This window comes from Pygocentrus nattereri, chromosome 15 (assembly GCF_015220715.1).
Source record: "Pygocentrus nattereri isolate fPygNat1 chromosome 15, fPygNat1.pri, whole genome shotgun sequence".
Taxonomy (NCBI): domain Eukaryota; kingdom Metazoa; phylum Chordata; class Actinopteri; order Characiformes; family Serrasalmidae; genus Pygocentrus; species Pygocentrus nattereri.
In genome coordinates this window covers 163,462-190,210 of record NC_051225.1, presented here as the reverse complement: position 1 = coordinate 190,210, position 26,749 = coordinate 163,462, and the positions used below count along the sequence as shown (strand labels likewise).

The following is a 26,749-nucleotide window of genomic DNA, read 5'->3' as shown; positions in this document are numbered from 1 at the left end:
AGCCTGCTAATCAGCTAAACCCAGCCTGTTCTGTCTCATAATACCAGTTTACAGATGCACTGATTGTTGAAGCTCTTGGCAGCGACCGTCAGCACCGCCTGCAGCTCTTGGAAAAGAACCACGTTCAACAGCAAAGAGAGTAAGTAATGCAATTAGAAGCAAAACAAGATTTGCTGCTTTCCATGGTGAAGTTTGATGCGATCAGTGCTTTTATTTTTCTGGTTCTGTAAAGCACTTTGAACTGTGACTGTGTGTTAAAGTTGCTGAGTGAAGAGGGAGAAGAGACTTTGCATTTGCTTGATTCACATATCACTCCTTTAACAGCGTAAATCTAATGAAGATTTAAGATGAAAAAGAGCTCAGAGAACATGAATATGAAGCACTGACTCTGTTTAAATAGTTTGGGTCTGTGCAGCATCAGGATGGTCAGTTCATGAGGGTGAGGTTTGACCATTGATGCACAGCATGAAGCTCAATGGTGGTCAAACTGGTCCAGAAAGCTGGCGAGCAGTGGCACCAGATCAAGGCAGAAGAAGAACAGCATCAGACGCACAGGATGGTCAGCTGATCAACTTGGCAAAGAAAGGAAACACGCAGAGAGTCGGTTCTGTAAAGAGTGACTGACCTCAGATCACAGAGTTTACAGAGCAGCAGAGACTCCGGCAGGTTTCGTTATTACAGCCTCAGTAAGAAGGAGAAACCAGAAAGAGTCATAAGATAAGATAAGATAAGATAAGATGCATTTATTGTCATTGCACAGTGTACAACGAAATTGACCAGCAATCCAACAGCACTTCCTACATACAAAACTATTTAAAAATAAGGCTAAAATATATAAACATGAGGCTACAACATATAAAGTGCAGATTTAAGGACAAAAAGCATCCACAATCTTAAATATAAAGAAAAAGGACTATAAAACTATATATTCTATATATAACAGTCAATAGACCATAGACAGGTGAGGTAGCAGTTGTAGTTGCACATTCCTTGGACAGCTTATAGCGTTATATAATATCGCACATCTAAGAATTATTGCACAGAAAGAAAACAGATTATAGATTATAGACTATAGATTGCACTCTCGAGAACAAATGAATAATAAATAGAACAGAGGTGGAGTGGAACTCTGGAACAGTGGAACAGTGGAACACTGCAACAGTGCACAGTGTCCTATGAAGTCAGTGCCAGTAAAGAGCAGCAGTGGATTTCAGTCGGTTCTACTGAGCCCAGTGTTCTATAGAAAGTCCCTGTCAGTGTGTTTGGAAGTGTTCAGTTCCCGCACGGCTCTGGGGTAAAAGCTGTTTTTAAGCCTGTTTGTCCAGGATGAGATGGACCTAAAGCGTTTACCAGAGCGCAGCAGCTCAAACAGATGATGTCCTGGGTGAAATGTGTCCTTCAGGATGTTGGCTGCCTCCATGCAGGGCAGTGGGCAGCCGATGATCTTCTGGGCTGTGTTTATGACCCCCTGCAGTGCTCCCCTCGCTGCCGCTGAGCAGCTGCTGGACCACATTGAGATGCAGTATGTCAGCACGCTCTCAATGGTGGAGTGGTAGGAGGACACCAGCAGTTCCTCCTGAAGGTTGTTTTTCCTGAGAATTCTCAGAAAGTAGAGTCTCTGTTGTGCCTTCTTGACCACTGACATGGTATTGGTGGTCCAGGAGAGATGTGTGTGCCCAGGAATCTGAAGGAAGGGACTCTTTCAACACAGTCCCCATTGATGTACAGTGGTGTGGGGACTGCTCTTTACTGCCGGACGTCTATAATGAGTTCTTTTGTTTTTGAGGAGTTCAGAAACCTCCTTATGAGACTCCCTGTGATGTCAGCGCCCCTCCACTCCACCGTCAACAAACCTGAGTGAGTGAGTGAGGCAGAGGGATGACGGCACCAGCACTCCCAGTTTACCATCATACTCTATGACCATGAACCCCAGATCTACACCTTTTAACTAACAGGAAACACTAACTATCAACTAAACAAGTGGGTTTTTAGCCTAGAATTAAAGACTGAGGCTGAGTCTGAGTCCCGACATTAACAGGAAGATTATTCCAGAGCTGTGGGGCTTGTATAAGAAGGCTCTCCCCCCTGATGGAGCTTTATTAGTTCTAGGTACCAGTAGTGAGCAGCACCTTGTGATCTAAGTAGGCGTGATGGTTCAAAGTAGGAGAGAAGTTCACTCAGGTACTGAGGGGTGAGTCAGTTTAGAGGTAGCCTTTTTTAGGTTTTTTAGCTTTTAGCTAAAATTCATTACAGGAAACTCTAAAGATTCATTTACTGGAGTCACATAAACATTTAAAACTTTTAGTCTCTAAAAGTTCTCACACTTTTGAAATTTGTGATATTATTTTACATCCTCTATACATTTATTTATTTCATTAATGTAATTATTTTTGTGTTATAAATATTTGATGTTATTAATTATTATATTGTAGTAGTTTTAATGCTTTATTGATTTTTTTGCTATTGTATGTACTATTAATTAGTTATATTATTGATATTATTAATATAATTAATATTATAATTAGTAGTACTTTTAGCATTTGATATGTTTTAACAATTTTGATTTCTGCTTTGTTTTGTTTCTAACCTGTAAGTGGGGGTCTCTCTCAGTGTACTCTGACTTTAAATAAAGGTTGACTGATTGATTGATCCCCTCCATGGATCACCACCTATCACGGTTTGTGTGGTTGAATGATCCTAGGAGCTATGTTGTCTGGAGCAAAAGCTCCTGGTAGGGTCTCCCATGGCAAACTGGTCCTAGGTGACAGGTCAGACAAAGTGTGATCCATAATTACCCTTATGAAAATAAAAATAAAACAGGACTTGTGTATCCTGCCCGGATCAGGGTTACCGGGGCCCCACCCTGGAGCCACGCCTGAGGGAGGGGCTCGCCAGCGAGCGTCTGGTGGCCGGGCATTTACTCATGGTGCCCGGCTGGGCCCAGCCCAAAGGGGTTACATGAGTCCCCCCTCCCATCGACCCACCACCAATGGGAGGGACAGTAGTAGGGGTTCGGTGCTTTGTGGATCGGGCAGTGTCCGAAGGCGTGGGCCTTGGCGTTCTGATCCTCGGTTGCTGAAACTGGCTTTTGGAACTTGGAATGTTACCTCACTGGCGGGGAAGGAGCCTGAGTTGGTGCGCGAGGTTGAGAGATACCTGCTAGATATAGTCGGGCTCACCTCAACACACAGCTGCACATGGCACCAGGACACCCTAGGCCGCAGTTCAGTGATTGACTTTGTAGTCGTGTCATCGGACTTGCGGCCATGTGTTTTGGACACTCGGGTAAAGAGGGGAGCTGAGCTGTCAACTGATCACCACCTGGTGGTGAGTTGGATCAGGTGGTGGGGGAAGATGCCAGTCAGACCAGGCAAGCCCAAACGTATAGTAAGGGTTTGCTGGGAACGTCTGGCAGAAGAACCTGTCAGATTGATCTTCAACTCACACCTCCGTCAGAACTTTGACCAGATATCTGGGGAGGTGGGGGACATTGACACAGAATGGGCCATGTTCCGCTCCTCCATTGTTGAAGTGGCTGACTGTAGCTGTGGCCGCAAGGTAGTTGGTGCCTGTCGGGGCGGTAATCCTCGAACCCGGTGGTGGACACCACAGGTGAGAGATGCTGTCAAGCTGAAGAAGGAGTCCTACCGTCAAACCGTCAGACGTCTCAGAAGGGAAAGCTCCTTGGTGGCAGGGCTCCAGGGGTGGATGAGATCCGTCCCGAGTTCCTCAAGGCTCTGGATGTTGTGGGGCTGTCTTGGCTGACACGCCTTTTCAACATTGCATGGACATCGGGGCCGGTGCCACTGGATTGGCAGACTGGGGTGGTGGTGCCTCTCTTTAAAAGGGGGACCGGAGGGTGTGTTCCAACTACAGGGGAATCACACTCCTCAGCCTCCCTGGTAAGGTCTATGCAAGGGTACTGGAGAAGAGAGTCCGGCTTATAGTCGAACCTCATATTCAGGAGGAGCAGTGCGGGTTCCGCCCTGGTCGTGGAACACTGGACCAACTCTTCACCCTCTCCAGGATTCTGGAGGGTTCATGGGAGTTTGCCCAACCAGTCCACATGTGCTTTGTGGATTTGGAGAAGGCATTCGACTGTGTTCCCCGGGGTATCCTGTGGGAGGTGCTTCGGGAGTACGGGGTACATGGCTCTTTGCTATGAGCCATTCAGACCCTGTACAAACAAAGCCGGAGTCTTTGTCAGACTCGTTCCCAGTGAGAGTTGGACAGTTAGAGGTCACGTCGCTGCTGTTTGCAGATGATGTGGTCCTATTGGGGACATCAGGCCATGAACTTCAGCTTTTGCTGGATCAGTTTGCAGCCGAGTGAAGCGGCCAGGATGAGAAGCAGTACCTCCAAATCCGAGACCATGGTTCTCAGGCAGAAAAGGGTGGAGAGCCCTCTCTGGGTCGGGGATAAGCTCTTGCCTCAAGTGGAGGAGTTTAAGTATCTCGGGGTCTTGTTCACGAGTGATGGTACAAGGGAGCGGAAGATTGACAGGCGGATTGGTGCTGGGTCAGCAGTGATGCAGGCTCTTTACTGGTCTGTTGTGGTAAAGAAAGAGCTGAGCCACAAGGCAAGGCTCTCGATTTACCGGTCGATCTACGTTCCCACCCTCACCTATGGTCATGAGCTTTGGGTAATGACCGAAAGAACGAGATCGCGAATACAAGCGGCCGAAATGAGTTTCCTCCATAGGGTGTCTGGACTCTCCCTTAGAGATAGGGTGAGAAGTTCAGTCATCCGGGAGGGACTCGGAGTAGAGCCGCTGCTTCTCCATGTCGAGAGAAGTCAGCTGAGGTGCTTCGGGCATCTGATTGGGATGCCTCCTGGACGCCTCCCTTGGGAGGTGTCACAGGCAAGTCCACTCGGGAGGAGTCCCCGGGGAAGACCCAGGACACGCTGGTGTGATTATATTGCCCAGCTGGCCTGGGAGCGCCTCGGAATCCCCCCCGGAGAGCTAGTGGAAGTGGCTGGGGAAAGGGAGGTCTGGGCCTCATTGCTTAGGATGCTGCCCCCGCGACCCGAACCCCAGAAAAGTGGAAGATAATGGATGGATGGATGGATGGATGGATGGATGGATGGATGGATGGATGGATGGATGGATGATTGATTGATTAAAAAGACATCCTGCACTAAAAGCCCCACCCGATGCCCCACTCACTTCATTTGCCTGACAGGAGATCGTCATTAACAATCAAAATGCAGCTGGAGCTCCATGATGAGGAATAGCGACTGATAAATGAACGACTGTTATGCTGTCAGAACGTTTTTTTACTTGAAAATTGAATTATGTCTAAAATAATCCACCCTGGGAATCCAATTATATACACAGTTTAATTAGCATTTTCAAATGTGCATTTGGGCTTGAATAAAGTCTGGATATTGCTGCCATACATCTCAGTAATAAGATTAAATGACTTTAAAGAATGTGTTGATTGAGCTTCAGCAGTTCTGTTACTTCGACAGTCCAAGCTTAACTCTCCAGCTCAGTTTCAGTGTGTGCTGTGTGCAGGGTTATTATGGGATGCTAAAGAAAGCCCTGAGTTCATTATATACCTGGAGTCTAATCCGCTGTGCAGTGTGAGGGGTATGTAAGGGATCCCGAGCACCGGTGTGATGGTGTTTACTGTGTGTTTCTGAAAGTCAGATCAGTGACGGCTGAAACAGGTGGCTCTCGCTGAGAGTGTGATGAGTTTGTGGGTCAGTGGGTGAATATTGATGAGCAGACAGATGGACATCCATCATTAAAGAACATTTAGCTTGTTGAATAAAAAGATCCACCGTCTTCATAAACAGACACATATCTGAGGTCAGTTAGTCCAACTCAAAACTATATTAGGTGCACTGTGTTACTGTGCAGGTTATCAGCCCCCCAGTGTGAAGACCACAGACCACCACTGAGCAGATGTTATTGGGTGGTGGACAGTGTGGTTTAGCTGACTGTGCGGGTGGAGAGGTTATTGGTCACTCTTAAGGCCTTCACACACGGAACACTACTAATTCTGTCATATATATATATATACACACACATAATAAACAGTGATGTTCTGGATGTTGGTGTGTTTGTTGACCCATCTCCAAACCTCTCCTCGAGGAAGTCCAGTATTATATGTAGTTAAAAAGCAGCTCCTGGTTTGACCAATCAGTGCTCAGTAAATTGAGCTCATGATGTAATTGATGATATTAACGAGTCTCTGTGGCGGCTGTGAAGGTGTCCAGGAAAAATATGGACCCGAGAAATTCTTGTTACTGTTTATTGTTTTTCTGTTTATTTGAATTATGAATACGACTTTATTCTAATGTATGTGATAAACTCACTGCTGAGGGAAACTGGTTAAACATTCGCTTAGAGGCCTAAAACTTTCACACAGTATTATAGTTCTTTATGAAGGAACCCTTGAAGAACCACTGTTTGTAAGGGTGCACCTGTACTTTTAGCAAACGCTAGAATTTAAGTGCTTATTGTCCACTGAGTGATGGTGCTGTGGCCATTACAGGCCTGTCCAGATTGCAGCTGAGCTCATTCATCACCAGAGACGGAGAGAAAAACTCTCACAGCTTCCTGAGTGAAGTCACTTTAACTCTAGTCAGTGTTCTCCAGTATCTCAGTATCCAGAGTCTGTTTTTTAGTGTGTTCTTGATAAAAGTTCTAAGAAAAAGTCTCCATCAGGTTCATGTCGTGTTCTTAAAGCGCAGAACTGTTCTCATCTTTGTGCTCTTGAGTGTGTGTAGATTCAGTTCTTACCCCAGAACAAACCCCACTTAAGAGAACACGTTGAGTCTGAACCTTCGTCAGAACTGCGTGAGTGGGTTTAAGAAGGAATTTCTTCTTAAGGACGGTAGGAGAACGAGGCCCACTGTTATACGCTTAATAAGAAGATACATTCACGAGAAAAAACAAGAAAAATGTATAAAAACAGGTTAATATTCACAAAGAGAAATATTAGACATATAGACGAGGTTAAATCCACCTCACCTGCGGCAGCAGGGCTTTGTTCAGTGTATGTGACTGAATATCCTGCTTTAATAATCATGGAGCTCCACTGAGGTCAGGAAAACTCTGAGGGTCACTGTGGTTCACTGAGGACCGTTCTGAGGGATGTATGTGCTGAGGTGGGTTATTTATTCTGTCTGTCCACTAATGGAGGTCAGTCACCTTTACAAACGGCAGGTAACATGAACAGATCAGTTTTATTCACAGGAACAGAGACGCTCACAAACAGCAGGAGCAGCATCCCACAAGCACAGCACACACGTTCTGTTAATCAGGTGAGTGTGAGGAACCAAGCTCCAAAGTACTAGATAATAATTTTTCAGGATATGATAGTACGTTACATGACAGTTGAACTAAAGTTTAAGCATGTGGAACTCCACAGTACTGTGCAATTATTTGTGGGTAGTTATTGACGTAAAAAGAATGTTTTAAAATAAAAACAGAGACATAAACACCGTCCGGTCACCTGTTTCTCTGCATTCACCTGTTTCTCAGGACCCCCATGGACGACAGCTCATCTGCTGTTGCACAGTGTGTGTTGGTTATCCTCTTGTCCTTCATCAGTGGTCACAGGATGCTCTCCACACCAAACTGGTCACTCCATGTCTTTATGGAGTTGCTTTGTGCTCGGAGTCTCAGTCCTTCTGGAACAGGAAAGGCTCTTCCCCAAACTGCCGACCCAAAGCTGGAAGCTTAACTGTGTAAAATGTCTTTGTGCTGTAGCTTCTACATCACCCTTCACTGGACCTGAGAGCCCAAACCCTGAGAAACAGCCCAGCCCATCATCCCTCCTCCACCAAACTTTACCGCTGGCTCTGCATTCCAGTAGGGAACGTTCTCCTGACATCCACCAAACCCAGATTCATCACTTCAGAGAACATGCTGCCACTGCTCCAGAGTCCAGTGGCAGCTCTTTACACCCCTACAGCCGATCCTTGACTGATTGCATATAGTGATCTTGGGCTTGTGTTCAGCTGCTCAGCCATGGAGACCCATATTATGAACCTTCTATTGCTCAGTTCTTGTGCTGATGTTGTTTCCAGAGGCAGTTTGGAACTGAGTGATGGGCGATTTTTACATGCTACGTTGTTTAACACTCCGTGGCTCCAGTCTGTGAGTTTGGGTAGTCTACCGCTTTGTGGCTGAGCTGTTGTTGCTCCTGGATGCTTCATAATAATAGCACTTCCAGTTGTCTGGGGCAGGTCTAGCAGGACAGAAACTTCACAGACTTGCGGTAGAGGCGGTATCCTATGACAGTGCCATGTTTAAAATCACTGATCTCTTCAGTACAACCTTCTACTGCCTGTGTTTGTCCTTCGAGACTTCAATGCCATGATTTTACATACCTGTTAACAGTGGGTGTGGTTGAAACACGTGAACTCAATAGTTAGGAGGAATGTCTGCGTACTTTTGGCCATATAGCACATGTCTATACATTTTGAATGTCTGACCCTTTATGATGTATGTGCATGTATGTCCATAACAGATTACTGTATAATAGCCCTAACCCTAACCCTAACCCTTTAATAGTGTATAGCGCAACTTGCTGCTTGTCTTGCTTCAACAATTGAATCAGTCAGTCAGTCAGTGACTCAGTAATAGACAGCCCGTTGACCCGTACCACACTACATGTTCATCTGAGTCGTCAGCAGCCTCACCTTAAACTCCACCTGGAATTAAAATAGTTTAGAGAGTGCAGGTAACTGGACTGTGTTCGAGGTCAGTGAGCTGTGGTCAAACGGAGCACTCACAGCAGAGCAGATGGTCATCTGTCACTGCAGTCTGTGAGAGACGGTCAGATGGGATCAGACAGTGGCCTTACACTCTTGTCCAAACACATACAGCTACACATCCGTCAGCATTCGCATCTAATCTGTATTTTATAGTGAAGTTTTTCTGCTGCTGTATTTTCCAATACGCACTGTTAGCTGTACTGCTGAAATTCAGTTACACTGAAATGAACCTCGTTCCCACCACAGCTGTTATTACTGTCCTCAAACCATCTAAACTCACCGATACGCACCGGATTCTTTCACAGAACAGCAGTTTGAAGAGACCATATCACAGAAAATCTCATTTCTCTACTTCCAGAAATGAAAAAGTTCAAGCTAATTCAGTCTACAGCAGTTTAGCTCCACCCATTCAGCCTACAGCAGTTTAGCTCCACCCATTCAGTCTACAGCAGTTTAGCTCCACCCATTCAGTCTACAGCAGTTTAGTTCCACCTATTCAGCCTACAGCAGTTTAGCTCCACCCATTCAGCCTACAGTAGTTTAGCTCCACCCATTCAGCTACAGTAGTTTAGTTCCACCCATTCAGCCTACAGCAGTTTAGCTCCACCCATTCAGCCTACAGCAGTTTAGCTCCACCCATCCAGCCTACAGTAGTTTAGCTCCACCCATTCAGCCTACAGCAGTTTAGCTCCACCCATTCAGTCTACAGCAGTTTAGTTCCACCTATTCAGCCTACAGCAGTTTAGCTCCACCCATTCAGCCTACAGTAGTTTAGCTCCACCCATTCAGCTACAGTAGTTTAGTTCCACCCATTCAGCCTACAGCAGTTTATCCCCACCCATACAGCCTACAGCAGTTTAGCTCCACCCATACAGCCTACAGCCATTTAGCCCCACCCACTCAGCCTACAGCAGTTTAGCTCCACCCATACAGCCTACAGCAGTTCAGCTCCACCCATACAGCCTACAGCAGTTTAGCTCCACCCATACAGCCTACAGCAGTTTAGCTCCACCCATACAGCCTACAGCAGTTTAGTCCTGAGTAGACTAGGTTTAGCCTGAAATCCACATCAGTGAGGAGTAATTTGAAGTTGAAAGTCTAATTACATGTTTGAATTTATTTTATTGCAATCAGTTTTAACTTTTAATTCTATTTTTCAATTTATCATTAATGTTACAAAGAAATTCACTTAAAAATATATATTTTTAATATTTTAATATTTTACAGGTAAAAAGTACTTACCAGATAAAATGATTTTCAGTTCTGAATTTCTATTCAAAATGTAACATTTATCAGTGGAGTTTTAATTTCCACATGTAAAATTAATTGCTGAGATCGAGAAAAATAGTACACAAAAGCTGAAATGGCTCAACATAATAACTGGAAATTAAGCATGTCAATTTAATCTTTGACTCTAATAAAAAATACCAAAAGTTGAGCTCATGTATGCCCATAAACTTTGTTACTGCAAACATAAATAATAAACTTGAATTATGAATGTAGATTTAAATATGAACATATAATTCAAAACTCAAAGCATCTTTACTGAACAATTAATTATCTGTCAGCACGTCTTCCCTTAAAATGTGGAGCCCTGTTTCTGAAAACTTTGTTTTTTCTTTGTTTTTATTTCTTTTGGCAGCCAAACAAAGCCTCACTTGGTATTTCTCTAATATGTATGAGCTCATTTACATGTGAATTTTGATTGGCTCTTGCCCAAGACACAGGTGAAAATAATGCGGCATTAAAAACACACTGCTGCACTGATCACCACTGTGGTGACTTTATGAACAGCTCTGATTTACTGTGCTGGTTTTGCGCCGTTACTGGCCGGGTTTATGAATCTGGTCTGCTGTGCGTTAATGTGAGTGCTGTGTGCAGGAAAAGGCCAGAGCTGCGGTCACAGCAACCTCAGAGTCGCTCACAGACTAAAAGCTCTGCGCTGTCTGCAGATTTCTGTCAGATCACATCAGCATCTGAGGGGATAACAGCGGTCAGCATGATGAATCTTTACACACAACTGTGAGCCAAACCACATCTGAGGACCTCTCTCTCATCCCGACTGACCACGGAGACGCAAGACGTCACATTCAGCAAATGTAGAGATCAGCCACTTAGGAAAACTAACATCCTCTGATGCTTATGTTGTATTATTCTATAGTACTCTATAATGTTCATATGATCCACACAGTCGCTCTGACAGACTGTAATACACTACAGGAAGCGTAGGGGGCGATACGGCTTCTACTGTTTCATTTAAAAAGCTCTATAATGTTCATATGATCCACACAGTCGCTCTGACAGACTGTAATACACTACAGGAAGCGTAGGGGGCGATACGGCTTCTACTGTTTCATTTAAAAAGCTCTATAATGTTCATATGATCCACACAGTCGCTCTGACAGACTGTAATACACTACAGGAAGCGTAGGGGGCGATACGGCTTCTACTGTTTCATTTAAAAAGCTCTATAATGTTCATATGATCCACACAGTCGCTCTGACAGACTGCAATACACTACAGGAAGCGTAGGGGGCGATACGGCTTCTACTGTTTCATTTAAAAAGCTCTATAATGTTCATATGATCCACACAGTTACTCTGACAGACTGTAATACACTACAGGAAGCGTAGGGGGCGATACGACTTCTACTGTCTCATTTAAAAAGCTCTATAATGTTCATATGATCCACACAGTCGCTCTGACAGACTGTAATACACTACAGGAAGTGTAGGGGGCGATACGGCTTCTACTGTTTCATTTAAAAAGCTCTATAATGTTCATATGATCCACACAGTCGCTCTGACAGACTGTAATACACTACAGGAAGCGTAGGGGGCGATACGACTTCTACTGTCTCATTTAAAAAGCTCTATAATGTTCATATGATCCACACAGTTGCTCTGACAGACTGTAATACACTACAGGAAGTGTAGGGGGCGATACGGCTTCTACTGTTTCATTTAAAAAGCTCTATAATGTTCATATGATCCACACAGTCGCTCTGACAGACTTTAATACACTACAGGAAGCGTAGAGGGCGATACGGCTTCTACTGTTTCATTTAAAAAGCTCTATAATGTTCATATGATCCACACAGTCGCTCTGACAGACTTTAATACACTACAGGAAGCGTAGGGGGCGATACGGCTTCTACTGTTTCATTTAAAAAGCTCTATAATGTTCATATGATCCACACAGTCGCTCTGACAGACTGTAATACACTACAGGAAGCGTAGGGGGCGATACGGCTTCTACTGTTTCATTTAAAAAGCTCTATAATGTTCATATGATCCACACAGTCGCTCTGACAGACTGCAATACACTACAGGAAGCGTAGGGGGCGATACGGCTTCTACTGTTTCATTTAAAAAGCTTTATAATGTTCATATGATCCACACAGTCGCTCTGACAGACTGTAATACACTACAGGAAGCGTAGGGGGCGATACGGCTTCTACTGTTTCATTTAAAAAGCTCTATAATGTTCATATGATCCACACAGTCGCTCTGACAGACTGTAATACACTACAGGAAGCGTAGGGGGCGATACGGCTTCTACTGTTTCATTTAAAAAGCTCTATAATGTTCATATGATCCACACAGTCGCTCTGACAGACTGTAATACACTACAGGAAGCGTACGGGGCGATACGGCTTCTACTGTTTCATTTAAAAAGCTCTATAATGTTCATATGCTCTACACAGTCGCTCTGACAGACTGTAATACACTACAGGAAGCATAGGGGGCGATACGGCTTCTACTGTTTCATTTAAAAAGCTCTATAATGTTCATATGATCCACACAGTCGCTCTGACAGACTGCAATACACTACAGGAAGCGTAGGGGGCGATACGGCTTCTACTGTTTCATTTAAAAAGCTCTATAATGTTCATATGATCCACACAGTCGCTCTGACAGACTGTAATACACTACAGGAAGCGTAGGGGGCGATACGGCTTCTACTGCTTCATTTAAAAAGCTCTATAATGTTCATATGATCCACACAGTCGCTCTGACAGACTGTAATACACTACAGGAAGCGTACGGGGCGATACGGCTTCTACTGTTTCATTTAAAAAGCTCTATAATGTTCATATGATCCACACAGTCGCTCTGACAGACTGTAATACACTACAGGAAGCGTAGGGGGCGATACGGCTTCTACTGTTTCATTTAAAAAGCTCTATAATGTTCATATGATCCACACAGTTGCTCTGACAGACTGTAATACACTACAGGAAGCGTAGGGGGCGATACGACTTCTACTGTCTCATTTAAAAAGCTCTATAATGTTCATATGATCCACACAGTCGCTCTGACAGACTGTAATACACTACAGGAAGTGTAGGGGGCGATACGGCTTCTACTGTTTCATTTAAAAAGCTCTATAATGTTCATATGATCCACACAGTCGCTCTGACAGACTGTAATACACTACAGGAAGCGTAGGGGGCGATACGGCTTCTACTGTTTCATTTAAAAAGCTCTATAATGTTCATATGATCCACACACTCGCTCTGACAGACTGTAGTACACTACAGGAAGCGTAGGGGGCGATACGGCTTCTACTGTTTCATTTAAAAAGCTCTATAATGTTCATATGATCCACACAGTCGCTCTGACAGACTGTAATACACTACTGGAAGCGTAGGGGGCGATACGGCTTCTACTGTTTCATTTAAAAAGCTTTATAATGTTCATATGATCCACACAGTCGCTCTGACAGACTGTAATACACTACAGGAAGCGTAGGGGGCGATACGACTTCTACTGTCTCATTTAAAAAGCTCTATAATGTTCATATGATCCACACAGTCGCTCTGACAGACTGTAATACACTACAGGAAGCGTAGGGGGCGATACGGCTTCTACTGTTTCATTTAAAAAGCTCTATAATGTTCATATGATCCACACAGTCGCTCTGACAGACTGTAATACACTACAGGAAGCGTAGGGGGCGATACGGCTTCTACTGTTTCATTTAAAAAGCTCTATAATGTTCATATGATCCACACAGTCGCTCTGACAGACTGTAATACACTACTGGAAGCGTAGGGGGCGATACGGCTTCTACTGTTTCATTTAAAAAGCTTTATAATGTTCATATGATCCACACAGTCGCTCTGACAGACTGTAATACACTACAGGAAGCGTAGGGGGCGATACGACTTCTACTGTCTCATTTAAAAAGCTCTATAATGTTCATATGATCCACACAGTCGCTCTGACAGACTGTAATACACTACAGGAAGCGTAGGGGGCGATACGGCTTCTACTGTTTCATTTAAAAAGCTCTATAATGTTCATATGATCCACACAGTCGCTCTGACAGACTGTAATACACTACAGGAAGCGTAGGGGGCGATACGGCTTCTACTGTTTCATTTAAAAAGCTCTATAATGTTCATATGATCCACACAGTCGCTCTGACAGACTGTAATACACTACAGGAAGCGTAGGGGGCGATACGGCTTCTACTGTTTCATTTAAAAAGCTCTATAATGTTCATATGCTCCACACAGTCGCTCTGACAGACTGTAATACACTACAGGAAGCGTAGGGGGCGATACGGCTTCTACTGTTTCATTTAAAAAGCTCTATAATGTTCATATGATCCACACAGTCGCTCTGACAGACTGCAATACACTACAGGAAGCGTAGGGGGCGATACGGCTTCTACTGTTTCATTTAAAAAGCTCTATAATGTTCATATGATCCACACAGTCGCTCTGACAGACTGTAATACACTACAGGAAGCGTAGGGGGCGATACGGCTTCTACTGCTTCATTTAAAAAGCTCTATAATGTTCATATGATCCACACAGTCGCTCTGACAGACTGCAATACACTACAGGAAGCGTAGGGGGCGATACGGCTTCTACTGTCTCATTTAAAAAGCTCTATAATGTTCATATGATCCACACAGTCGCTCTGACAGACTGTAATACACTACAGGAAGCGTAGGGGGCGATACGGCTTCTACTGCTTCATTTAAAAAGCTCTATAATGTTCATATGATCCACACAGTCGCTCTGACAGACTGCAATACACTACAGGAAGCGTAGGGGGCGATACGGCTTCTACTGTTTCATTTAAAAAGCTCTATAATATTCATATGATCCACACAGTCGCTCTGACAGACTGTAATACACTACAGGAAGCATAGGGGGCGATACGGCTTCTACTGTTTCATTTAAAAAGCTCTATAATGTTCATATGATCCACACAGTCGCTCTGACAGACTGTAATACACTACAGGAAGCGTAGGGGGCGATACGGCTTCTACTGTTTCATTTAAAAAGCTCTATAATGTTCATATGCTCCACACAGTCGCTCTGACAGACTGTAATACACTACAGGAAGCGTAGGGGGCGATACGGCTTCTACTGTTTCATTTAAAAAGCTCTATAATGTTCATATGATCCACACAGTCGCTCTGACAGACTGTAATACACTACAGGAAGCGTAGGGGGCGATACGGCTTCTACTGTTTCATTTAAAAAGCTCTATAATGTTCATATGATCCACACAGTCGCTCTGACAGACTGTAATACACTACAGGAAGCGTAGGGGGCGATACGACTTCTACTGTCTCATTTAAAAAGCTCTATAATGTTCACATGATCCACACAGTCGCTCTGACAGACTGTAATACACTACAGGAAGCGTAGGGGGCGATACGGCTTCTACTGTTTCATTTAAAAAGCTCTATAATGTTCATATGATCCACACAGTCGCTCTGACAGACTGCAATACACTACAGGAAGCGTAGGGGGCGATACGGCTTCTACTGTTTCATTTAAAAAGCTCTATAATGTGCATATGATCCACACAGTCGCTCTGACAGACTGTAATACACTACAGGAAGCGTAGGGGGCGATACGGCTTCTACTGCTTCATTTAAAAAGCTCTATAATGTTCATATGATCCACACAGTCGCTCTGACAGACTGTAATACACTACAGGAAGCGTAGGGGGCGATACGGCTTCTACTGTTTCATTTAAAAAGCTCTATAATGTTCATATGATCCACACAGTCGCTCTGACAGACTGTAATACACTACAGGAAGCGTAGGGGGCGATACGGCTTCTAGTGCTTCATTTAAAAAGCTCTATAATGTTCATATGATCCACACAGTCGCTCTGACAGACTGCAATACACTACAGGAAGCATAGGGGGCGATACGGCTTCTACTGTTTCATTTAAAAAGCTCTATAATGTTCATATGATCCACACAGTTGCTCTGACAGACTGTAATACACTACAGGAAGCGTAGGGGGCGATACGGCTTCTACTGTTTCATTTAAAAAGCTCTATAATGTTCATATGATCCACACAGTCGCTCTGACAGACTGTAATACACTACAGGAAGTGTAGGGGGCGATACGGCTTCTACTGCTTCATTTAAAAAGCTCTATAATGTTCATATGATCCACACAGTTACTCTGACAGACTGTAATACACTACAGGAAGCGTAGGGGGCGATACGGCTTCTACTGCTTCATTTAAAAAGCTCTATAATGTTCATATGATCCACACAGTCGCTCTGACAGACTGCAATACACTACAGGAAGCATAGGGGGCGATACGGCTTCTACTGTTTCATTTAAAAAGCTCTATAATGTTCATATGATCCACACAGTCGCTCTGACAGACTGTAATACACTACAGGAAGCGTAGGGGGCGATACGGCTTCTACTGTTTCATTTAAAAAGCTCTATAATGTTCATATGATCCACACAGTCGCTCTGACAGACTGTAATACACTACAGGAAGCGTAGGGGGCGATACGGCTTCTACTGCTTCATTTAAAAAGCTCTATAATGTTCATATGATCCACACAGTTACTCTGACAGACTGTAATACACTACAGGAAGCGTAGGGGGCGATACGGCTTCTACTGTTTAGTTTTAAAAGTGCTAGTGTAAATGTGGCAGGTTGTCGGTGAGTGCGTGTATATATATATATATATATATATATATATATATATATATATATATATATATTTATATATATGTGTGGTTATGTAGATTTGTGTCTGTGTGTGTGTGTTGATGTAGATTTTTGTCTGTGTGTGTGTGCGTGTGGTGATGTAGATGTGTGTGTGTGTGTGTGTGTGTGTGTGTGTGTATCTTGATGTTTCAGATTCAGATTCCTTTATTGATCCCAAGGGGAAATTGCAGTTTGTAGATTTGTGTGTGTGTCTAGGGGGGTTTGTGTGTGTGTAAATCTGTGTGTGTGTGTGTGTGTGTGTGTGTGTGTGTGTGTGTGTGTGTGTGTGTGTGTGTGGTGATATAGGTTTGTGTATGTGTGTGTGTGTGTGTGTGTGTGTGTGTGTGTGTGTGTGTGTGTGGTGATGTAGATCTGTGTGTGTGTCGGGGGGGAGCGGCTTATTCTCTCTTGCAGCTCTGTGAAAGAACAAACCGACTGATGCAGGTTTTATGGAGAACTTCTCTCTCAGGTAAGACTCGTTATTATTTACCAGAACAATAAACATCAAAGGCTCATTTTTCACAATGACTGTTACAGCATTTTCAGATGACTGTATTCATACACGGCAAATATCTGTGAGAGCGCTGTTTAAAAAGCTGTTTATCTGGACAAAAACACGAATACCAGAATAAATATAGACAGCCTGTATTACTGCGGTCAGTGGTGATGTCGTGTGTGTCAGTGTTGTGTTTAATCCGTGAAGCTCTGGCTGAGCAGCTGCAGTGTTTACAGGTTATCTATGATTATTCTGAAGCTGTGAGAGGCTCAGCCTGATAAAGAGAACCAGAATTCGCCTCACAATCATTTATTTATTCATAATTACATCAGCGTCAGAATTAGAATATATGTAATCTGATTTCTAACATGATCGTTTAAACACAAACAGAACTGATTCATTCTGTGCAGCTGTTTAGACACTCACTGTAACTGTGTGTGTTCAGTGTTGAATCTAACAGGTTCGATCAGACTGAACTAAACCTTATGAGCAGATAAACCAACACCTGAACGAATGGTCACAGCACTGCAGTGGGGAAAGGTCTAAACAGAGCTGGATGAAGACGCTGATCAGAGTTTATTAAACACAGTCTGGATTTTAAAGGACTCATCATAAAAAACATCTGTATTAAAGGCACAGCAACAACAGCAGCCTGTTAACATGATTATGTAGAAATGAATTATGGTTATTTATGGTACACAAAACCACACAGAAGTCATTGAAGCAGCTCAGAGAGAAAAAAATAAAAGATAAATGAAAAATGAAAAATGTGGAGCCTTTAAGTTCAGAGGCTGAATCTCATCCAGTCCAATCGGACGGTTCCTCAGTTCCTTTGGTGTATCTGTATAATCTGAAAATGACAGGTTTGTGGGTAAACGATCAAAATTATGCTGAACATAATCTATAATATCAGTATTATTATTATTATTATTATTAATAATAATAATAATAATAATAATTGTATACTCAGCAGTTCTTGTGCTAAAGTGTTACTTTGTAAATATGAATCTGAATTCCAGTCTTGGATCTTTATTAGTTCATAAGTTCTTAATGATATTTAAATAAGGGCTGCAGTGGGCGGGGCTTGTTTCCCCTGAGCTGATTCAGTAAGACTTTTTCATGAATCAGTGATTCGTATTTGTATGTGATTCAGCTCTGCTCTGCAGATCGTTAATGTAGACGAGTTAATGTGTTTGTTCTCCAGTTTTATCGGTTCATCTCATTCCTCATCGGTCTCCACCCACACTAACGATAATGAGAGAGAACATCAGCATAATTAGACAGAATTACGAGTCATTAAATCAACAAGAGACGACGCACAACAATCCATCTCCAGCTCAGACTCAGTCAGCGAGTGAATCACCTTCATTGAGAATGTGGACTTCAACTCAGACCCATGAACACAAACACATCTAAAGTTCAACTGACCCGTCACTAAGCCCCGCCCCCTTTGGTTGCTATGCCTAGTAAGACTTAAAACCCATCAGGTCAAATATTGGGTTTTGAGCAGAGCTTTGAAGTTGTGGTTCACACTCAGGGTAGGGATTCCATACAGCACCAAAAAGGGTTCCTCTGTTGCTCCCATGTCAAGGTTGTAAAGATAGAAGAACCTTTTTTGGTGCTATATAGAACCATCCACAGTACATCCTCCATCAATCTGTACAACCCTTTAATGATGCAGAGAACCATTTAAGCATGCAGAGGGTCCTTTGAGTGCTTATGGTTCTTTATAGAACCATTTTCTTTACACAAGGAACCCTGGAGGAACCATCATTTTTAAGACTGTATACGTCTGTCTCGATGTCTTACGTGAATACAGTGCGTCACTCATTCTCAGCCAACAGTCCACTGGAGGCCAAACTACTGTCATGAATAGATGAATATTATTTTGTCTTTCTGGTGTTTTGCTCTTCTTCCTCTATACAGTGAGGAAATGAGAAGAGCTGCTATAACACATCTATTCCTCTACCTCTTAATAACATAGCTTCTCTTTAGCTAGTCTGAGAGTCGTGGAGTGGGAGGTACATGCTCTGTGCGATGTCTGATGTGTTTAACTGGTGGCGCAGATCTTCAGCCATTTATATCTCAGTTGCTGGAAATGCTGATGGATCTGTAGAAGCTGAAGTGAAGCTCCGGAGACGAGTCAGATACAGGAACCTGAGTTCTGTGGAATCTGCTTTATAAAGCAATGGGCAGTGAGAGCCACGCATTACAGTGATTTCATCACAGTGAGGGTTATAAAGCATAGAATTACAACCTCTTTATACGTGTTAAAAATCATTCACAATCTCAAGTGGCTTATAGCTTTTATTAAATATTAACAACAAAAATGAACAGAAAAAAAGAGAACAATCCTGGTAAATTATTCCACCAAGAAATTTATTCCGTCAAGACATCCATTAGAGGCCATTATTGTTGCCTAGAAACCACAGACCACTGAGAGGACAAGAACATTCATCAACATATCACTGCATAAAACTATAAAACTGCATAAAACTATATAAAACTATATGAAATTGTACAAAACTGCATAAAACTATATAAAACTATGGGAAATTGCATAAAAAAGCATGGAACTATAAAACTGCATAAAGCTGCATAAAACTATATGAAACTGTATAAAACTGCATAAAACTACATTAAACTGCATAAAACTATATGAAACTGTATAAAACTGCACAAAACTGCATAAAACTACATAAAACTATATGATACTGTCTAAAACTGCATAAAACTACATAAAACTATATGATACTGTCTAAAACTGTATAAAACTGCATAAAACTATAAAACTGCCTAAAACTATATAAAACACTTTTTCACAAATAGTAATGAACAAACTATAATATACCAGTGTTTAATGTAAAAATAGAGGTAGTTATTCATGCACACACACACACACACACACACACACAAACACACACACTTTCTAAGCCACTTATCCTCCTGGGTCATGGGGGGAGTTGGAGACTCCAAATGGTCATTGGGCAGAAGGCCCTGTTAGCTCGCTGCCCAGTTAAAATAAACAGTTTGAATTCCATTCTGGTCTAAGCTGTTCTAAGCCAGTTTATGCTGGTCTAAACTGGTTTTTGCTGCTCTTTTGCCAGTTTTGTTGGTTTAGCTGGTCACTCAGCACAGTCATACTGGTTGACCAGCATGCCAGCAGCCAAAACACAACATATTGCTGCTGTCAGAAGAAAACCTTGTATTTACATTTTTGTCTTTTTTTCAGTTTTTGACATAATTTGAAAAAGTCTGTTGTTCTTTACATTGTGTGTAAATTTCATGATGAATGGAAAAAAGTCTGGTTCCATTGATTTACATTAAAAGTAAAGTGTGTTGCTTCTCCTGCAAAGATTCTTTTTTGGAGATCCAAGGATTTGTCCTGACAGCAGTGACATGCTGGTTTTGCTGGTGATCAGTCATGCTGGTCTCTGCTGGTTTTTCTCACAGAGTGAGCCTCGTTCTTGTTGAAAAAGTACATTTTCAGCTGCTCAGTTTAAACAGAACTGGGTTCTTACTTCATCAGGGCACTCAGTAAACTGTGCAAGCAGCATAACAATAAAGGATTATTGTATTAATATATTATCAGCTCAAGGCTTTATAGTGAGATGTTATAACTGTGCGGATATCAAGTATTTTAAAACAGCTCTGAACAGGTTTAGGACCAGAACTACGAGTTTGTTTATATGATAAGTAAAAGATGCTGGTGTCTAAATTTGGCTATGTTAATATCTTCTCCAGCTCTAAGACGATGGCCAAACCCAACTGCTCGTCCGCAGCTCTGACGTGTGTCCAGGACCTGCTGTGTAACTCCAGCTTTGGTCAGAACTTCAGCACGGTGGAGCTGGCGGATTACTGCCTGGACCCAGACGAATACCTAGAGAAGTATCTCGGCCCGCGGCGCTCTCCAGTCTTCCTGCCCATCTGTATCACCTACCTGCTGATCTTCTCTGTGGGGGTTATGGGTAACATTCTCACCTGCACAGTCATCACGCGCCACAGGGTGATGAGAACGCCCACCAACTTCTACCTGTTCAGCCTGGCAGTGTCGGACCTGCTGGTGCTGCTGCTGGGCATGCCACTGGAACTGTATGAGCTGTGGAGCAACTACCCATTCCTGCTTGGCGAGAGCGGCTGCTACTTCAAAACCTTCCTGTTCGAGACCGTGTGCTTCGCCTCCATCCTGAACGTCACGGCGCTCAGCGTGGAGCGCTACATCGCTGTGGTCCACCCGCTTCGGGCCAAGTATGTGATGACCCGGACCCATGCGAGGCGGGTGATCCTGTGCGTGTGGGGTATGTCGGTGGTTTGCGCAGTGCCCAACACCAGCCTGCATGGCATCTTCACCCTGCCGCAGGCGCGTGGGCGGGGTCAGGGTGGCCTGCCCGGCTCGGACACCTGCATGCTGGTCAAACCGCGCTGGATGTACAACCTCATCATCCAGATCACTACGCTGATCTTCTTCCTGCTGCCCATGCTGACCCTCAGCGTGCTGTACCTGCTGATCGGCCTGCGGCTGCGCAGAGAGAGGATCCTGCATGCCACAGACAGACCGGAGCAGGACGGATACGGCGGCGTTCGCGGTCAGCAGCAGAAAGCGCGCAGGCAGCAGGTCACTAAGATGCTGTGTGAGTAAATCTATGGATCTGTTTGCTTATCATGTCATAGACCTGATATATTTAACATCCCACAGAATACACCGTGTAAAATATTACAGTATGCAAATTAACCATTACATTAAACAACCAAAATAGCTGGAATATGTAAAAACACAAGATATGAATATAATGAAACAGCTTAAACACAGCTCTTTAGATCTATGTCAGAGCTGTGTAGGTGTGGTCTAATATTCTAATGAGGATATGTGATCGCCAGCTAGTTTGACCCCTTAATTATGCGTGTTAGGTAAGCTCTCTCAGCCTTCTGATTGGTCAGGATGCTGCTTACATACACACTTCCTATATGAAAGGAAACATATGGACATGTATTTGTGCATATTTGAAATACAAGTCATATGCATTGCAGTCAATACTGAAACACATTCCAAACACCGGCTCCATCTGAAAGTGGAGGAACATCTCCAGAATCCTGTCTGATGCTGTTCACTGTCTGATTCCTTTAGAAATGAGTTTGTGTTCCAGCCTCTTTATGTTAAATCTGATCTAATGGTCCTTTAGCAGGACAGAAGCGAGGGCTATAGGTATTGATACTCTGTGAAATGCAGGTCTGATCTGGTATCTTGTTTATGTGAAGTACATTGGGTGTGTTCCGAGAAATTTTGTCCATAAAAGTTATGAACAGAATCAGTGACAATGGACAGCCCAGGCGGAGTCCAACCCTGACTGGAAACCAATCCGACTTACTGCCGGCTATACGAGCCAAGCTCCTGCTCCGTTTGTACAGGGACTGAATGGCCCGTAACAATGAGCCCCTCACCCCGTACTCCCGGAGCACTCCCCACAGGATCCCGAGGGACGTGGTCGAATACCTTATCCAAATCCACAAAACACATGTGGACTGTTTGGGCGAACTCCCAAGCACCCTCCAGGACCCTGGTGAGGATAAAAAGCTGGTCCAGTGTTCCACGACCTGGGCGAAACCCGCATTGTTCCTCCTGTAGCTGAGATTTAACTATTAGTCTGACTCTCTTCTCCAATACCCCTGCTAGACCTTACCAGGTAGGCTGAGAAGTGTGATCCCCTGGTAGTTGGAACACACCCTCCGGTCCCCTTTCTTAAAAAGCGAGACCACCACCCCGGTCTGCCATTCCAGGGGGACCGCCCCAGATGTCCATGCGATGTTGCAGAGGCATGTTAGCTAAGACAGCCCTACAACATCCAGAGCCCTCAGGAATTCCGGGCAGATCTCATCCACCCCGGTTGCTCTGCCACCAAGGAGTTTTCCAACCACCTTGGCTAACTCAGTCCAAGTGATGGACGGACCCTCGCTCGGATCTCCAAGCTCTGCCTCCTCTGGGGAAGGATCGTTGGTGGGATTGAGAAGATCCTTGAAATATTTCTTCCACCGTCCAATAATGTCCCCAGTCGGAGTCAGCAGCCCCCCAACCCCACTGTAACCAGTGTTGGTCGGGAACTGCTTTCCTCTCCTGAGACGCCTGATGATTTGCCAAAACCTTCTTGGTGCATGTCGATAGTCTTTCTCCATGGCCTCACCAAACTCCTCCCACACCCAAGTTTTTGCCTCAGCAACCGCTGAAGCCGCGGCCCGCTTGGCCCTTCGGTACCCATCTTTTGCCTCCAGAGTCCCACAATCCAACCAGGCCCAATAGGACTTCTTCTTCAGCTTGACAGCTTCCTTTACCCAAGGTGTCCACCAGTGGGTTCGGGGATCTTTTGCCTCCAGAGTCCCACAAGCCAACCAGGCCCAATAGGACTTCTTCTTCAGCTTGACGGCTTCCTTTACCCAAGGTGTCCACCAGGGGGTTCGGGGATTGCTGCCACGACAGGCACCAATGACCTTGCAGCCACAGCTCCGATCCGCTGCATTGACAATGGAGGCACGGAACAGGGCCCACTTTGACTCAATGTCACCGGCCTCCCTTGGTATGCGGTCAAAACTCTGTCAGATGTGGGAGTTGAAGATCTTTCTGGTAGGTTCCTCTGCCAGATGTTACCAACAAACCCTCACAACTCGTTTGGGTCTGCCAGGTCTGTCCGGTATTTTCACCTGCCATCTGATCCAACTCACCACTAGGTGGTGATCGGTTGACAGCTCCACTTCTCTCTTCACTAGGGTGTCCAAAACACATGGTCGCAAATCCGATAACACAACTACGAAGTCAATCAATGAACTGTGGCCTAAGATGTCCTGATGCCACGTGCACTTATGCACACCTTTTTGTTTGAACATGGTGTTTGTTATGGACAGACTGTGGCAAGCACAGAACTCCAATAACAAAACACCACTTGGGTTCAGACAGGGAGGCCGTTCCTCCCAATCACGCCCTTCCAGGTCCCACTGTCATTGCCCATGTGAGCGTTGAAGTCACCCAGCAAGACAATGGAGTCCCCACAGGGGGCACTTTCCAGTACCCCCTCCAGGGTCTCCAAGAAAGCCGGGTACTCTGAACTGCCGTTCGGTGCATAAGCACAGACAACAGTCACACCTGACCCGAAGGCGCAAGGAAACAACCCTCTCATCCACTGGAGAAAACCCCAACGTACAGGCGCTGAGCCGGGGAGCTATGAGTAAGCCCACTCCTGCCTGACGCATCTCACCCTGGACAACTCCAGAGTGGAATAAAGTCCAACCCGTCTCGAGAGAGTCTGTTCCAGAGCCCCTGCCATGTGTTGAGGTGAGCCCAACTATATCTAGTTGTTATCTCTCAACCTCATACACTAGCTCAGGCTCTTTCCGTGCCAGAGAGGTCACGTTCCATGTTCCAAGAGCCAGTTTCAGTAGCTGAGGATCGGAACGCCAAGGCCCCTGCCTTCGGCCACCACCCGATCCACATTGCACCAGACCCCCATAAGCACCTCTCCCACGGGTGGTGGGTCCATGGGAGAGTGGACCCATGTAACTCTTTCGGGCTGAGCCCAGCTGGCACCCATGGGTAAAGGCCTGGCCACCAGGCGCTCGTGAGGAGCCCCTCCCCCAGGCCTGGCTCCAGTATGACTGCCAGTATGCAACAATCGTCACCTGATCCAAAGTCTTTCTTTTCCAGCGAGACCAGACCGCTGCTCACAGCCTTTTCAGACCCATTTCCTCCCTGTTCTTTCTCCTGTATGTGCAAAATGCTTGGATGTTTTCTTGAACATACTGATAGACATTTTATTTACCATCCAGAACCACCAGAGAACCTACACGAGTCTTCTGAGCTTATATGGAATGCTGATGATGGAAAACAGTGGAAAATCTGGAATAATGAGTTTTCTTTGGGGACTATTTTGCCGCACAGCGCCCTGCATGTCTCCCTCCACCATGAATGGAGTTGAATATCTCTAAACTCTCATAAAACAGCGTCTCAGTCATCAGGCAGTGAATTCAGAACCAGTTCATGTAGGAACTTTCTGTGAGGAGCTTTTAGAGGGACGTCTGGTTCCCATCACCACCACTGTGAGGAGCTTTTAGAGGGACGTCTGGTTCCCATCACCACCACTGTGAAAAGTTCTGACTTGGTGAGTTTATCCAGAACAGAGAATTTCACACCAAACCACTCTGAACTGCTCTTATTACAACTTAAATACTTAATTATTTAGACATTTTAAGACTTTGACGGAGTTCCTACTTAAAGAAACGTGTATTTAGGCCTTAAAGAAACAGCTTGACCAAACATGCTAACACAGCTAACTGTGTGACGTAATTTCCATAATGCATATTAGTGATTTGCTGTCTTTCACTGAATCACTGCTTCCTTGTCTTATTATCACATACTGGAGCCGTTTGATCAGTTTTGCTGAATTATAAATGCTTTAAATGTGTGTTTGTTCCCTTACAGTTGTGCTGGTGGTGATGTTTGGTATCTGCTGGGCTCCGTTTCACACTGACCGTCTGATGTGGAGCTTCATTGACCAGTGGGCCAGCGGCCAGGTGGAGATTTTTCAGGCATATGAGTATGTCCACGTGATCTCGGGGGTTTTCTTCTATCTGAGCTCGGCCGTTAACCCCATCCTGTACAACCTGATGTCCACTCGCTTCAGGGAGATGTTTAAGGAGGTGATGTGTCGCCACACGCGGCGTCCAGTGCCCAGGAAGCAGTCTCTGAGTGTGACCCGCGTGACTTTACGCAGCGTGGTCAGCGAGGTCACCCCCGGCAACGGCGCCGTCACTGCGGATGGGGATTATGACTTTTACGAATGTCATGAAAATGAGACCATGTTTGACTGAAGATGGACCTTCAGGAAATCCAGCTACAACCACTGCCAGTGACTTCCTGCCACGAAGACTCACGGCTGAGATATCAGCGAGATTTCTTTGGTTGCGTTGACTTCTGAAGGGGCGGGGCTTTGTATGCTGTATACTGACATTCCCGAATGGCGGAAATACTAATTTTAGCAGTGAGCTTTAATCATTTTTTCATCACTGACTTGAAACGAACACATGAAAGACAAACCAAGACACATAGCCAGCAGAGAGACTGATTGATGTATCTTCAGTTTTATATTTTTACTGTTTATAATTGGCAAGTTAGGCAGCTTGCTAACTGCCATGTTAGCTGCATGGCTAAGTGCTGCTGCATACACCAGCCACATCGTCACACTGCCCATCTACACTTTTCAACTGCATTAATATCTGATATAAATTTGTTTAATTTGTGTTTTTACAGTTTATGGTTAGTATGTTAGCTTAGCTTCCTAACTGCACCAGAATGGAGGTTAGCAAGCTATTTTTTTCCAGCTGGCCACACGTGTGACTGCGGGTTAAAACTTCTCTGTATCGTTTTTTCCTGTTTATAGAAGAGACTCCTTTATCATCATTACCCAGCATTCAACATGATCATGTTCATAGTTATTATTCAGTGTTTATGATAAATAAATCATATATCTTGGCAGCTGAAATCAT

The 26,749-nt window shown here is 44.3% G+C and overlaps 1 protein-coding gene across 2 annotated transcripts; it reads left to right on the top strand.

Annotated features, from left to right (window-relative positions):
- Positions 1-103: 103 nt before the first annotated feature.
- On the top strand, positions 104-26,749 carry nmur1a (neuromedin U receptor 1a). Of its 2 annotated transcripts, none has more exons than XM_017681894.2 (3): positions 104-139; positions 20,969-21,855; positions 25,686-26,749. In XM_017681894.2, exons 2-3 carry the CDS (start codon positions 20,979-20,981, stop codon positions 26,072-26,074), a joined length of 1,266 nt encoding a protein of 421 aa, XP_017537383.1. In that variant the 5' UTR covers positions 104-139; positions 20,969-20,978; the 3' UTR covers positions 26,075-26,749. The 2 variants fall into 2 exon arrangements, with proteins under 2 accessions (XP_017537383.1, XP_037401475.1); XM_037545578.1 differs by lacking the exon at positions 104-139 and adding an exon at positions 17,143-17,197.